Genomic DNA, 15206 nt, shown 5'->3' with positions numbered 1-15206 from the left:
AAGCCATGGTGGCAGGGGTCAAGGCAGAGGCAGTTAGGGGTGATCAGGCCAGCAGGGGAGTGCAGTTAGGGGGATCAGGCTGGCAGGCAGGTGAGCGGTTAGGAGCCAGCGGTCCCAGATTGTGAGAGGGATGTCTGACTTGAGGGGTCCCGGATTGGAGAGGGTGCAGGCCAGGCTGAGGGACCCGCCCCCCACCCCCCCGTGCATGAATTTCATGCATAGGGCCTCTAGTATGTTAATAAGGGATATTGTGTAGGAGAATAAAGAAAATGTGAACTACTAAAATGCATACTACTAAAATGCATATAATTGTCAACACATAATGTCTTTGACATTTAGCTACCTTAAAGGACCCTATTTCTTTATCTTGTGTTGATACATACCCACCTCAGCTAGATTCAAGTTTCCTTTGATAAATTGGGTTATATTAAAATTATGAACTTCTATTCAGTAAAATATACTATGTAGGCGAAAAGGTAAGTCACAAAGTAGGGTGAGAAATCTGCATCATATGTATCCAGTAACTGGAACTCTCATACACTGCTTGTGGGAATTTAAATGTGTATAATTAAAAACCATAAAAATCTTAGAAGAAAACATAAGAAGTAAAATCCCAGACATCTCTCACATCAATATTTTAGCTAATATGTCTCTGGGGGCAAGGGGAACTCAGGAAAAGATAAACAAATAAAACTACATCAAACTAAACAGCTTCTACACAGCAAAAGAAACCATCAACAAAATGAAAAGGGAACCCACTATATGGGAGAACATATTTGCTAATGACATATGCAATAAGGGGTTAATTTCCAAAATATATAAAGAACTTATACAACTCAACACCAGGAAGACAAACAATCCCATTTAAAAATGGGCAAAGGACCTGAATAGACACTTCTTCAAAGGGGACATATAGATGGCCAAGAGACATGAAGAAGTGCTCAAAGTCACTAATCATCAAAGAGACTCAAATTAAAATGACAATGTGGTATCACCTCACACCTATCAGAATGGCTACTATTGATAAATCAACAAAAAAACAGATGCTGGCAAGGATGTGGAGAAAAAGGAACCGTCATGCACTGCTGGTGGGAATGCAGACTGGTGCAGCCACTATGGAAAACTGTATGGATTTTCCTCAAAAAATTAAAAATGGAACTGCCATTTGACCCAGTGATCTCACTTCTGGGAATACAGCCTAAGAATCCTGAAACACCAATCAGAAAGAATATATGCACTCCTATGCTCATAGCAGCATTATTTACAATAGTCAAGATCTGGAAATGGCCCAAGTGCACATCAGCAGATGAACAGATTTAAAAAAAACAAACAACATGGTACATTTACATAATGGAATACTATTCTGCTTTAAAAGAAAAGGAACTCTTACCCTTTGTGACAGCATGGATAGACCTGGAGAGTATTATGCTAAGCAAAATAAAACAGTCAGAGAAATACAAATACTATATGATCTCACTAATATGTATAATCTAATGAACAAAATAAAATGGAACAAGAAGCATGGAACATACTGTCAGGTGCCAGAGGTAGGGGGTGGGAGTGACTGGATAAGTAAGTTGAAAGGAATAGCTAAAGAACATATATGTGTATCCCATGGACATGGACCATAGTGTGGTGAAGACCAAGGGAGGGGGAGAAGGGAGTAGGTGAAGGTGGGCAAATGTGGGGGGGAGGAATGGGGGAAGGCTGCAATATCAACATTAAAATATTTAAATAAAAATTGTGTACAATTATTTTATAAAACTACTTGGCAGTATCTACTAAACATGAACATAATTTCACTTATAAGTATACTTCCAGGAAATATGTATGCATATGTTACCAAAAAACATATACAAGAATGTTCATAACTGTATCATATAAAAACAAGAGCCCCAAACTGGAAATTCAACTAAATATTCATCAATAGTAAAGTGGATGAATAAAGGTAGTAATATTTATACAATGGTAAACAACACAACATGTAGATGAAGTACTGCTATATAAAATAACAGGGATGAATCTCACAGTCAAAATGTTAAATGAAAGACACAGAAGAGTGCACATTGTGAGCGTCTATTTATATGAAGTTTGTGAACAGGCAAAACTCATTTATTTTTAGAAGTTAGGATAATGGTAATTTTGGAAAGGAGGGGGAGTATAATGACTGAAAGGAGACATTAGGAGAGTTAGGGTGTTGATAATGTCCTATGTATTAATCTGTTTAGTGTTTAAACCAGTGTACCCACTTTGTGAAAAATTCAGACTAAAGTTGTGGGTACTTTTCTAAATATGTGTTATATTTAATAAACATTTAAATTGTAGTCCATGATTTAATGAAAGTAGGATATTCAACCCTTTAGTTTTATGTCAAATCAAATATATTGCTGCCACCATTTTATGCCTTATTAAGAACTTTATTTTATCTTTCTACTCTTAGCTTAAGGTTCCTAGGTTTTTCTCCATGAATGGCCCCAGCTTATATTTGACCTGCACATGAGTCAGTAGTTTCATGTACTTTTTAGAAATGCATGTTAAATGATGCTATTACTGTTGGTTTTGCTTTCTTTCAGATGAAACATGCAGCATTAAGAATGGCAAGTGCAAGCAGTTTTGTACAAAGGGCACAGATAACAAGGTGCTTTGTTCCTGTACTACAGGATACCGACTTGCAGAAGACCAAAAGTCCTGTGAACCAGCAGGTCAAAATCTAAATAAGTTTTTTTCAAAGCTTGGCAGATATATTCTCCAAATCTTCTTTTGAACCATTAGCATTTTAACTAGCCTACATAATTATAATCTCTACTTGTTTTAACTTCATTATGAAATCACAGAAAAGAGGAGTCACATGAATTGGAAAAATTAATTTTTCCAATTGCATCATTTTAAATAGAAATTCTAAATGTCTTTAGTCTGAATTCTTTTCCATGTATCCAATTTTTTTTTACTTTTATATCATAAAGCAATTGATTTTTGTACATATATTTGTAATTCATCCAAATTAATGTAGTAATTCTATGCCATGAAAGATACATAAATGATGGACTGATAGGCTTCTAGTACAAGGATGGGTGAATTTTAAGCATGATTCTGCCAAGGTGTGGCTGGTTTCCTCTGAGAAAGTTATTTCCTATCCTTGGGTCTCAGGCTGAGTTTACACCGTTGGCATCAGAATAGTTCCAACAACCATCCGTTTTAAACCATGCCAGGCTGCTCAGCACAGTCCCTCTATTCAGCAGTGGACAAGGCAGTGTTTCCCAGTCATGTTAACCATGCTGCCATGTTGACAGCTGATTGGTGTATTCAGAACATTACCACTACACACTCATATGCATGAATTCGTGCATGGGTGGGATCTGGCCAGCCTGGCCAGGGGGAGAGGACATGGGCGATTGGCCAGCCTGCTTGCTGGTCGAACTCCTGGTCAAGGGGACAATTTGCATATTAGCCTTTTATTATATAGAATATACACTGAGTGGCCAGATTATTATGCATTCAGAGATCATAATAACCTGGCCACTGCGTGTATATTTGATAAATGAGGGGTCTTTTTGAAATATATACAATTTCTTTCGCATTTCCAAAGCCTGATATCTTATTAAAGATAAGAATTATCTAAAATCCACTTTGGAATCTAGAAGGCATTCTAGTCTTCAAAAGAAATCCTGTTAACAATAAACAGCAGGAGTACCATTTACTTCATTCTAAAGTTAAAGTTACAAGGCACCAATCATCAGATTTTCATTTAGGGACAGTACTTGGAAATAAAACTTTTTAGTAGGAAAAAAAAAATAAAACTAAACAGAAAGTCATTAGACTTTATAAAAGTCTTACAAAATTTGATTCTGGAACTCTTACCCTATTTCTGTAAAGATGATGCATTCTTGAGCCAAATCTTCTTTTCATGAAGGGTTTGAAAGCTTACCATTAAAATAATGTAATTAACCTTTTCGTTTGAGATTATATTAATTGATTTGATTTTTTTAAAAATATTGATGGGTCTGCTTTTCAGAAGTGACAAGGATGGGCCTCATTTTTAATCTTTGTAATATACACTGAGTGGCCAGATTATTATGATCTCTGAATGCACAATAATCTGGCCACTCAGTATATATATATATGTATATGTGTATATACATATACATATATATATATTTTAGAGGCCCAGTGCATGAATTCGTGCATGGGTGGGGTCCGGCCAGCCTGGCCAGGGAGAGGGGACATGGGCAGTTGGCCGGCCTACCTGCTAGTCGAACTCCTGGTCGAGGGGGCAATTTGCATATTAGCCTTTTATTATATAGGATATACACTGAGAAGCCAGATTATTATGCTTTCAGAGATAATAATAATCTGGCCGCTCAGTGTATGTCCTGCTTGCCAATGAGAAATATTCAAATTCTTTTTTTTTTCATTTTTCTAGTGCCATTTCCATGTGGGAGAGTTTCTGTATCACTTAATTCTCTGAAGCTTACTCGTACTGAGACTTTTTTTTCCAATATGGACTCTGAAAATTCTACTGAAGATGAAACAATTTTGGACAACATCACGCAAAGCACCCAACCATTTAACGACTTCATTCGAGTTGTTGGTGGAGAAAATGCCAAACCAGGTCAATTTCCTTGGCAGGTACTCTATATTGATGGTGTATCAAAACTAGAGGGTGGGGCGTGGGGCAGACGGGCCAGGTGGGAGGCTGAGGCTAGGACATTAGGTGTGGGAAGTGTTTAGGCAAGTTTCAGTACTAAGCAACATGAGGAAACCCCCATAGGTGGGGAGCTTGTGAAAGAGAAGTCCAGGGACAGTTACTATACAAGGTCAAGGAGAATTTGGCCTCAATGAAATTGCATAGCAGTATTCCAGACAAGCTATAGTGAGGGCTAGAAGTGAGGTCACAGGTACTGGGGTTCAGGGTACTACTTTAGCTTCAGCCCCTAGACAAAAACTGGTAAACAACAGAAAAGCTCTAGGTCCAGAAAAACTGTATTATTTCTAAGGTATTGTAAAAAGGACTCAAGTAGGAAGAATGAAGACAAGAACTGGGCTATTGGAACCAGTGTATGAGATAGGGGCTGGGTCCAAGCCTGTGGTTCTCAAAGTATAGTAGCATCAGAATCTCCTGAGAACTTGTTAGGAATGCAAATTTTCATGCTACACCTTAGTCCTACCAGATCAGAGTTTCTGGGGGTGGGGCCTAGCAATTTGGAAGCTACAAGCCCTTCAGGTAATTCTAATGCACACTATAATTTGAAATCCAATGGTCCAAATGAAACAATCTTGTTACAGAAGCTAAGGTCCAAAACCACAAACAGTGGAATCATGGTACCTAGTCGCACATTCCTCCAGGTGTGAACTGCAGGCAATACACATGAGGATCATCTGTGTGAATTTTTGAAGTGACAATCAAGAGCTAAATTTGTAACAAAACCTGGGTTGTTACTGGCTATAGCTAAAGTCTAGGGGATTCTATTGGAGAGAAGTAGTAGGTCCCAGAGATCAGGATCTAGGCTGGTCCTTATATAAAGTTGTGCTGTCCAATAAGGTAACTACTAGCCACATGTGGCTATTTAAATTTAACTACCATTAAATCAAATTTAAAATTAATTTCCTCAGTGACACCTGCCACATTTCAAGTGCACAATAGCCACATATGACTACCATATTGGAAAGTGCAGATACAGAACATTTCCATCATTGCAGAAAGTTCTATTGGACAGCACTTATAACAGTTGAGTCTAACATAAAACTCCCTAGTGGCCACAATCATGTGATTTTATAATAATCTCAAGGATGCTTCACTAAATCTCTCTACTGAGGTTTGAACATTTGCCATCAGAGACCAGTAGCTTTAAAGATATTTCAATTATCAAACATGTAGCAATTTAAGCTAGGATCAGGTAAATGTCCCCACGTTTAAAACTACTGGAATTCTTGAGACTAGCTATGTAACTATCTAGAATTCTTCAGATTACCTGAATTTACCCAATATAATGCTTATAATATATTGAACTTATCCCTGGAAGGTAGGGATTTGGCACAGACATTCCAGAGAATAGTGCTAAAGGGTTATAGATTATCACAACCAAAACTTTATATTTTCCTTTCTTTTACCTTTGCTTTTAGCAATATTTGTTGGACTTGATCTTATACACAATAAAATATACTATGTTCCTTTACACCCCCTCTATTCCCTACTTAAGCATCCTACCAGTGCTGTTTCCTTCACTCACTCACATCTTTACTTTCATTCATGACTCTTGATAAGACTAACCTTTGACCTTCTTCATCAACCTCTCCTTGAACAATCCCTCTCGGGTCAGCCACTCTAATTATGCTTTATTCTATTTAACAACTACACTGAGTGTCCAGATTATTATGATCTCTGAACACATAATAATCTGGCCACTCAGTGTATACCCTATATAATAAAAGGCTAATATGCAAATTGTCCCCTCTACCAAGAGTTTGACCAGCAGGCAGGCCGGCCAACCACCCATGTCCCCTCCCCCTGGCCAGTCTGGCCAGACCCCACCCATGCATGAATTCATGCACCGGGCCTCTAACATATATATATACATACACTGAGTGGCCAGATTATTATGCGTTCAGAGATCATAATAATCTGGCTGCTCAGTGTGTCTAATTCTAATTTTATTATTTGTGTTCTTATATATTTTCATTCACTCTATATCCAACTTCCATGGGTAAGTTGCTTAGAACAAAAATTATACTTTATAAGTTTTATCTTCTTTGGGCTTGTGGGACATAAAGCAGTGCTTAGAGTGGAAGACCCAGTCACCCAGGGTGTTTCATTAGCTAAGAAGATGACTTCCCACTCAAAAAAAACACCAGGATTTTTTTTAAATCCCAGAATGCATGCATTGTAGGCTTAGCATTGTTCCCTTGTCATCCCAGAAATGAAATGGCAAATATATTTAAATGAGAGCTAAAAATATGGGGTTTTGTTAAGTCTCAGTATAGTCACATAATCTCTGTTCCCTATGCACCCCTTTTAAGCCAGATGCTTGCCAATGTTTGAACAATGCAAGTCTTTCCTAATAGAAATTTTACTCTAGCAAGCTATTTTTTTTTCTTTTAAGCAAAAGAAACTATTAGATGACAGTTATAGTTGTACTGTGAGGAAGAAGATATAAGTGATACACATCATTTTAAATCTGTCATGTCCTCCTCAATGCACACTTGTAGTTAGTGTACCTGTTATCTCTTTCCAATCAAGCCAAGCTAAGATAATTTGGAATGTTCAAGATCACTTATCCACATATATGCGCATGTGCACACACATGTTCACTCCCTATTTTACTCATATGAATTAAGATTACAGACTGGGGATCTACAAAGTACTAGGTTTTAGTTTTTCCCCAAAAGTGAAGAGCTTATGTACTTTCTTGGATACTTGAGAATGACCCAGTCATATTTCTGCGTTGTTTCCATCCTCACCAGAGGACTGTCCCCACCCACCTCCATGTAGTTTCTCATGAAAGGTTATTTTAGCCGCATTCGGATTCCCTCCCTTCTCATCTTCACGCTTGTTCCAAGGAGCCCACCTTAGTCGCTCCAGTGTGCAGGTCTCTCCGGCATGCATCTGTGTTGAGCAGGGACTTCTTTGTTGAATTATAGCTATTTATTTTGTTGAAATGTTAGGGGAAGAGGACAGACCCACCTTTATGCCGCCATTCCTCTGATGTCACCTCCCAAAAATATGAGATACATTTGAGTATATATAAGTCACTTTAGACTAAGAAATAGAAAGGAAACAAACCAGAATCTCTCATTTGTGGAAGAGCCAGCTCCACCTCATCACAGTTAATGTGCAGGGTGGAACTACTTGATTTGATTGCAAACAAAACTGCAACACACCTGCTGCAGCCCAAGGCATCAAGAGAAAGCAAGCAACAGCTGTGGTTTCAAAGGCCAAAATATTCTATGACAATGAAATAGAAAATACTGTTTAGCAATGCCACCTAGAAAAGAGTGGTTCAAAATGCTGATGCTTCATAAAAAGGGGTGGGAGATAAAGCAACCACTTACGTAAAGAAATCCCCCCCCCAAAAAAAAAAAAAACTGAGAGAGTTGACTTTCATCTGGAGTAATGAACAGTTTGAATGAACTGGAAAGATTTAGTCTGTTAGAGAAAAGGTTTAAGTGAACTCCATACTGTTTTCCACAGTGGCTGCACCAGTCTGTATTCCCACCAGCAGTGCACGAGGGTTCCTTTTTCTCCACATCCTGGCCAGCACTTGTCGCTTGTTGATTTGTTGATGATAGCCATTCTGACAGGTGTGAGATGGTACCTCATTGTCGTTTTTATTTGCATCTCTCAGATGATTAGTGACTTTGAGCATGTTTTCTGGTGAAATCTATTTGAATCATTAGTCTAGTTAACCAGTTATTAAAAAAACAAAAGTGAGCATTGCCTCTGTGCCCAGGAAAATGAAGTAGAGCTTAGGGCTGGATGAATCACATCTGTGAGCATAACAAGCTATACATCATGCAGAAATGATTTTGCTTTTCATATGAGAGAAAATGAGTATGCAAACAGAAAAATATTTTTGTAAAGCTGGAGGTGGCTATTTAAGAAGAATAAAGGTTTACTAAAATCACAGGGAAATGCCAGGTTCAAGTTAAAAGGTTAGGAAGTGAACAAGGCAACAGCTGTTACTCTGGGTTGGCATTATCAATAAAGAGCATCAGAACAGATGTGTATTTTGTAGATTCATGTTGACGTATTTGGTTTGTACCTGTGTGTGTGTCTGAAAGGAAGAAAACAGGCTCCTGTTAGGTCATGACAAACATGAAAATGTTTGACAGGTCAGAACTCAGTTGCCTTGCTCAGAACATACGCTTTCCCATTTTCCCATCATTCTCCAAAGGTATGTCTTAAAAGAACTTGTCCTTGGTCAAGCAGACAGCTCATCCCCAAATAGCTAATATTTAGATAGCTGTGATCTTGAGATAGTCAAGCAAACATTCCACAACCAAGCCTTTTGTGATATCTTTAAATACGAATATATTTTAGGACTTTTTCTTGGCAAAGATGTTTGCTAAAATTTAGGCTCTTTAGGCTTAAAAGGACACAACCGTATTTCTTGATCATCCACCAGAAAGCAATAGAAACTCTGGCAGCAAGTCTTTGGCTGGAATTAGACTGGCTACATCATAGCTTCTGTGCCCAGGGGCTGTGGATATCATTCAGTCTGGCCTTACTAGCCCATTAAGCTGAGAAATGTCTAATTCATTTCTAATACAGAAATGAATTCTTAACCCCAGTTACTTGAACAGAGGTATTCAGTTGTAACCATTAGGACCAATATAGAACAATATTGTCCAAATTTGTTTGATGATGAAAATCACTTGGGGCCAGGGCCAGTTTCGTGAGCTTGTGACCAGTGCACGTTGCACAGGGCCCTGCTTTGCATTTGTGTTTTATAACTCAAGTCCAATGAGACAATGGGGCATACATGGGCTAGGGACTTGATACTTGAATCACTGGTCTCACTTCTCAGTACCACAAGGGAATGGATTCTTGACTTCCCAATCCCATGTCCCCTGGTGCCTCAGACAGCCCTGACTCTCCTTTCTCACACTTGCCCAATGACTACTGCTACCCCCAACCCATAGCACATCTCCTCATCCCCAAGAGCTACCACTGTCATCCTCCTCCTACACAGTCACAGGAAAGGTTAAGTACAGGTGCACATATCCTATGCCATCTTGGGAGGGGGCTTGCCCACATGACATCTCAGGAGCAAGAATGTCACAGAACATTTGGAGGGTGAATGGTGGGAGTGAGCCTCTTGCCCACCTCTATTCCAAGTACTAAGCACATTCTGGCATATAAATTGCAATCCCTTGGGAATCCTCCCTTTGTGGTTGATTGCTGCAGTGGGCCAGTGGCAAGGAAAGATTTATTTACCCTTACCACTACTGGAGCACAGGGCATCAGTCTGGTGGGAGGAGGGTATGGGGCATGTATGCTTGCATGCTAAATTTCAAGATGCAGCCCCTGGGCACCTGTGAGTATCTGCCCTCCCGTATGTATCCCTCATGCCTAAGGGAGCATGACATTAAATAGTAAATTAAAAACACCCTTATATGTTGCCAGAAACCACCGAAGAAAAGGAAAAAATTTGTATTTTAATGTCTTCAATGCCATTTTTCCTGACTTTTGAATGGGGAAAGGGGTCCTGCATTTTCATTTTGCACTGAGCCCCTCAAATTACGTAGCTATATCTGGCCAGAGTGAGCACTTTTCTTATTGTTGACAGTATTATAGATTTCTCCTATTTTCTCCCTTTTTGTCCCCTCCACCCAACCCCACCCCACCCCACCCTGTCTTCCCCATACTATTGTCTGTGTTCATGGGTTATTCATATCAGAGTGAGCAGTTTTAAAACATAGTTCACCAACCATTGGGGATTCTGAAACAGAATTTTTCAAATCTAATTATGCATAGGGATTTTCCAGAGATCTTCATTTTTCTCTCATTCCATCCCCTAAATATTCTTATTAAGCCTGGGTGGGCCTCCAAATCTGCATTTTACAAGCATCCTAGATGATTCTACTGCAATTGGTCCACCAACCACACTTGGAGAAATATTGTATGCTTAGAAACATAGATTCTGAAGCCAGGAAGACTAGGGTTTGCATCTTAGCTTCACCACTAACCTTAGGGTAATTAACATGCATATCTAAACCTCAGTTAGCTCATTAAAAATGGAAATATTAATATCACTCTCAATGTGTTGTATTAGATGTAGATAAAACACTTAGCACAATTATTATTCCATTGTAAGCAACCAATAAATGTTCTAAAATATTTAAGAAGACTATTAAGTCTAGGTGGTTGGTACACTGGGGTTCGTTATATTATGTGAGTTCTCCTATATTTTTACAACTTTTCAAAATAAAAAGCAACAGCTAGGATGAGAGGAAAAGCTAGAGTATGGAAAGGGGGTCAGAAACTTACAATGAGTCAGCCCCATAGGTCTCCAGGTAGGAGGCTGGTGCTTAAGTGTCAAGGATTTATTAGATGTTCAGTAAATTGAATTCAGGACAAAAAGAATCCTCATTAAAACTGTCCCAAGGGTCTTCTCAGACTCACATTGAAAGGAACTGACCATTTCCTTCCCCTAGTTTATGAATGGGCTGACACATGGGGCTATGTGTACTTTATTTAGTAAAAGGGCATCTATTTACAAAAGCTAGTCAGTTCCCAGAAAGGGTTTACCAAATGTTGAGTATGCCCTCTAGTGTTCACCTTCTCAGCTTTCTTCCTTAAGTGGTGGATCAAGGCTCTTGCTTACATTGGAAGTGAAATTCTCCAAGATGATCTAGTCACTGAGGTGGTGAAAATATTCATTGTCCACTCTGATTATGCAATGAATGTGCAGATGAAAGACTGGGGTAGCCTCTTATCTAATAATGCACGGGCTCATAGCAGCGCCCAAATAGTTTTATCCACTGTGCCCCCCCAAAAATAGAACTTTTAGGACAAAGGTAGCTGGCACATCCAGCCAGGGGCAGTCAAATATGGTTAGGAAAAATGGAAGGAGATCTAATAATGCACGGGCTCATAGCAGCGCCCAAACAGTTTTATCCACTGTGCCCCCCCAAAAAATAGAACTTTTAGGACAAAGGTAGCTGGCACATCCAGCCAGGGGCAGTCAAATATGGTTAGGAAAAATGGAAGGAGTTCATGAGTCTTTCTGTTCCTCATTGCCTGTATGGCCATAAACATAGCCGTTATGGAGGCCATAGGTCTCATTTCATAATATTCCTGTTTTAAAAGGGCTTGAAAAAAATCTCCTTTAAAAATCAATGTTTTGAGAGAAACCAAGATGGCAGCATAGGTAAATACCTGAACTGCTGCCTCGCACAACAATTTCAAAACTACAACTAAAAGACAAAACGGACATCATCCAGAACCACTGGAAGGCTGGCTGGGTGGAAATTCTACAACTAGAAGGAAAGAGAAAAGCACACTGAGACTCAGAGGAGCTGCAGAAGTAAAGGCAGAGTTACGGAGGCGCGTGCGCGGAGAGAGGCTGGCAGGTGCACACGCAGAGAGAGCTGGCAACTGAGTACGTGGCTGGCTTTTTCAAGCGGGAGGGAGACAAAAGCTCCCAACTGCCGTGAAGTCCAGTTCCAGGCAAGACTCTGGGGACCCAGACTCATATGGGGAGAAACTGGACTGTCTGGCAGCAGGCAAAACTCGAGGGTGGCTTTCTCTCAGAGATGCTTGCAGCAATTACCGGATTACCATGGGACAATGAGACCAAGGGGCCTCTTAGGGCAGGGCTGACAGGAAGCCATAGCTGTTTGCTCTGCCCTGAGACTCCGCCCCATGCAAGCTGAGCTCAGAGGCTTTTGCATATGAATGGCCTGGTCCTTTGAATTCTAAGCTTACCTAACAAACTGCAGCTGAGTCAGTGAGACCCAGAACATCCAAAAGAAGGCCCAATGCCCCACAACAGCTTGCATTGCTTCACAGCTGGGCCTCACCTGGGCACCTCCAAAACCCAAACAAAGAAGAGAAATCTGCAGATCTCTCTGTAGCTCCTGCTGGGTGGCCTCAGGCAGAGGCTAAATTAGCAACTCCTTGAAGATCCAAGAGCCAGTGTACCCAAGGGTCAGAGTAGGACCATCCAGATTACAATTACTCAGATCCATAAGGGACACACTCAGGGGGCAGACTCAGTGGGCACCAAAGCCCCACTGAAGCAAGTCTTGTCTCATAAGGGTGTCTCCAACACAGAAGTTCTCCCACAGTAGACACAGCTGATCCTCACAGCCAATTGGCCTGGAGGTCAAGTCCTCCAAGTGATACCAACAACAATCAAGACTTAACTAAAACAAGACTGTGCACATAGGGGAGAAAAAAAATGGCGGCGGAATAGACAGAGTGTCCCAAGCCTTGTACTGGAGCAGATAGAAAGAACAGCTGAGGGTTGCACAGAAAGTGTTTGTTGGCAAGTTAAGGGACAGCTATACTCCAGGAGAAGGTGGGGGACTGCTGGATGAGGCTCCCCTGACCAGGCAGGCCCCACTGCGGCTGGGTTCCCTCCTGGAGACCACGCCATCTTGAATAAGAAAGTGGATGTTATCGGCTGCCTGAAAATCTACAACTGCGGCACCCACCGAACAGCTGCAAACCCCAGAACACCAGTCCCCGATTGGCGCAAACACGCGAATTCAGAGGAGCTCTACACTCCACCAAGGAAAGGTCAGATTTCACCTGGGATAAGGTGAGGTCTCTGGTCCTGGCAAGACAGAGAAACATGCACACTGCGGGAGCTGGAGGACCGGGGGAAGTGTGCGCCTTGAAAAATCCGTGGCTGTTGGGGCTGGCGTGATCAGTGAATGTGGAAGGGGATCCTCAGAGCTGCTAACAGAAGGGATCTCTTAAAAGCAAACCATTTTGATCTGACTCAAAAGGACAGCCTAATTTTTTAAAAGTGTGCCGGCTGCTTAGAACCAAGGGGTAAAAAGGAACTGCGCAGGCTTACACGCAGCCCCGGAATTCGCACACTTGCGCTTTTTCCTCTTCAAATCCTTGCTTCTGATTACTAAGCCCACTACATAGGATCACCCAGTTGGGGACACACTAGGAGACTGCAGGAGAAAGTTGTTTTTCTGGAATCTGGGTATCAGAGCGGGGAGTGACCATCGGAGAACCAGCTCTGGGGAAGCCCACTCCGACAAACCTGAATTGAGTGCCACAGGGAAAGCAGGATCCAAGCACAGGCTAGAGAGGCCCTATAGACCAGAGGTCAATCCAGAAACACTGCCACCCAGGGGTTGAATCACACATTGACTCTTGTGTAATCACAAATAAAGGAATACAAGAAATTAAGGCACAATGCCTGCTTAAAAATCAGGACTGGCTTACAACACTGAGGAACAGTGGAATGCAGGGAACTGCAATACTGTCCTGACTGGGAAACAGGCATGCCAAACAAAACAATAGAGGAAGTGAATGACCTTCACTACTGCACATTTTATTTTTTTTTTTTTATTTTTTTCATCTTTTACTTAAGAAACTATTTTTTTATTTTTTCCTCACTTGATTTTACCTTTTTAATTATTACATTTTTATTTTCAATCAGTATTATTACTACTACTAATTTACCTTTTTTAAAAAAATGTGTCATTTTATTTTCTCTTTATATTACTTTGGGATTAGTGTTCTACATTCTATTTTCATCTCTCCTTTAGCATCTTTTTACTCTATCTCAACACTACCTTTATGCCATCACTCTCTTGCAAACTTCCCCTTTTGTTGTCCTGTTTCTCTTACCCTTTTCCTGCTTTAGATTTTCCCTATTCTTTCTTTTTACCCCGTTAAAATTTCACCCTACTTATATATCTAATTTCCAATCCTCTGCTCCAAGTCCATACACACCTATCTCTTCTCTGTCTTCACTATCCAAAAAATTGTTTTTCTTTCTGTCCTTTTGTTGTCATTTGCTTCAATGTTGATTATATCGATTTTTATGCTATTTTGTGAGATTGTTTTGCTTATTCTTTTCTTTTGTTTTGTTTTCTTATTTGCTTTGTTTTTGTTTGTTTTTTGCTTCTGTTTTCCCTAGCCTCGCTTGATATTAGTTGTTATTTGTAGTTTGTATTAATCTCCAGGTACTTATTGCTGGCATTTGTTGGGATTCATGGCTGTTCTATTGGAGTTTTCTCCCCATAAATATAGTTTGTTCCACTTTTCTTTCTCATTCTCTTTCTTTTCTATCTTACTTTTTTTTCCTTTTCCCAATTTCATTTTGGCAATCCTTTCTTTTTTTCTCTCTCTCTTCTTCTTTCTCTCCTATCCCATAATTTTCCTTTCTTGGGTGGTCACCTTTATTTGGGGTAATTAATATCAAAATACTTTCCTGTTCAGTGCCTTGTGCATTGTACCTGGTTGTGTTGTATTTTATGCCTTTAAATCAACACAGGAGAGAGAGAACTACATAACTAGATACCCGGAGAAGAGAGACCATGGGGAGAAAAAGGAACAGCCCGCATATGAAACAAAAGCAGTCATCACCAGAAAAAGAAGTAAACGAAATGGAGGCAAGCAACCAGTAAGAGAAAGAATTCACAGAAATCGTCATAAAGTGGCTGAAAAGAATGGAAGACAAACTTGACAATATGAGTAAGAACCAATAGGAAATGAAGAAGAACCAGGAAGAAATGAA

At 40.1% G+C, this 15206-nt stretch overlaps 1 protein-coding gene across 2 annotated transcripts in view; it reads left to right on the top strand.

The window, feature by feature from the left end:
• Positions 1 to 15206, top strand: part of F9 (coagulation factor IX) — a 48376-nt gene that overhangs the window by 24034 nt on the left and 9136 nt on the right. For both annotated transcript variants that reach the window (XM_054717514.1, XM_008155217.3), the window contains 2 exons: positions 2574 to 2702; positions 4421 to 4626. In XM_054717514.1, coding sequence (XP_054573489.1) covers positions 2574 to 2702; positions 4421 to 4626 — 335 coding nt within the window. The remainder of the gene's footprint in view (positions 1 to 2573; positions 2703 to 4420; positions 4627 to 15206) is intronic.

This window comes from Eptesicus fuscus, chromosome 1 (assembly GCF_027574615.1).
Source record: "Eptesicus fuscus isolate TK198812 chromosome 1, DD_ASM_mEF_20220401, whole genome shotgun sequence".
Lineage (NCBI taxonomy): Eukaryota > Metazoa > Chordata > Mammalia > Chiroptera > Vespertilionidae > Eptesicus > Eptesicus fuscus.
The sequence above is the reverse complement of the archived record's forward strand: the minus strand, read 5'-3'. Positions and strand labels throughout refer to the sequence as shown.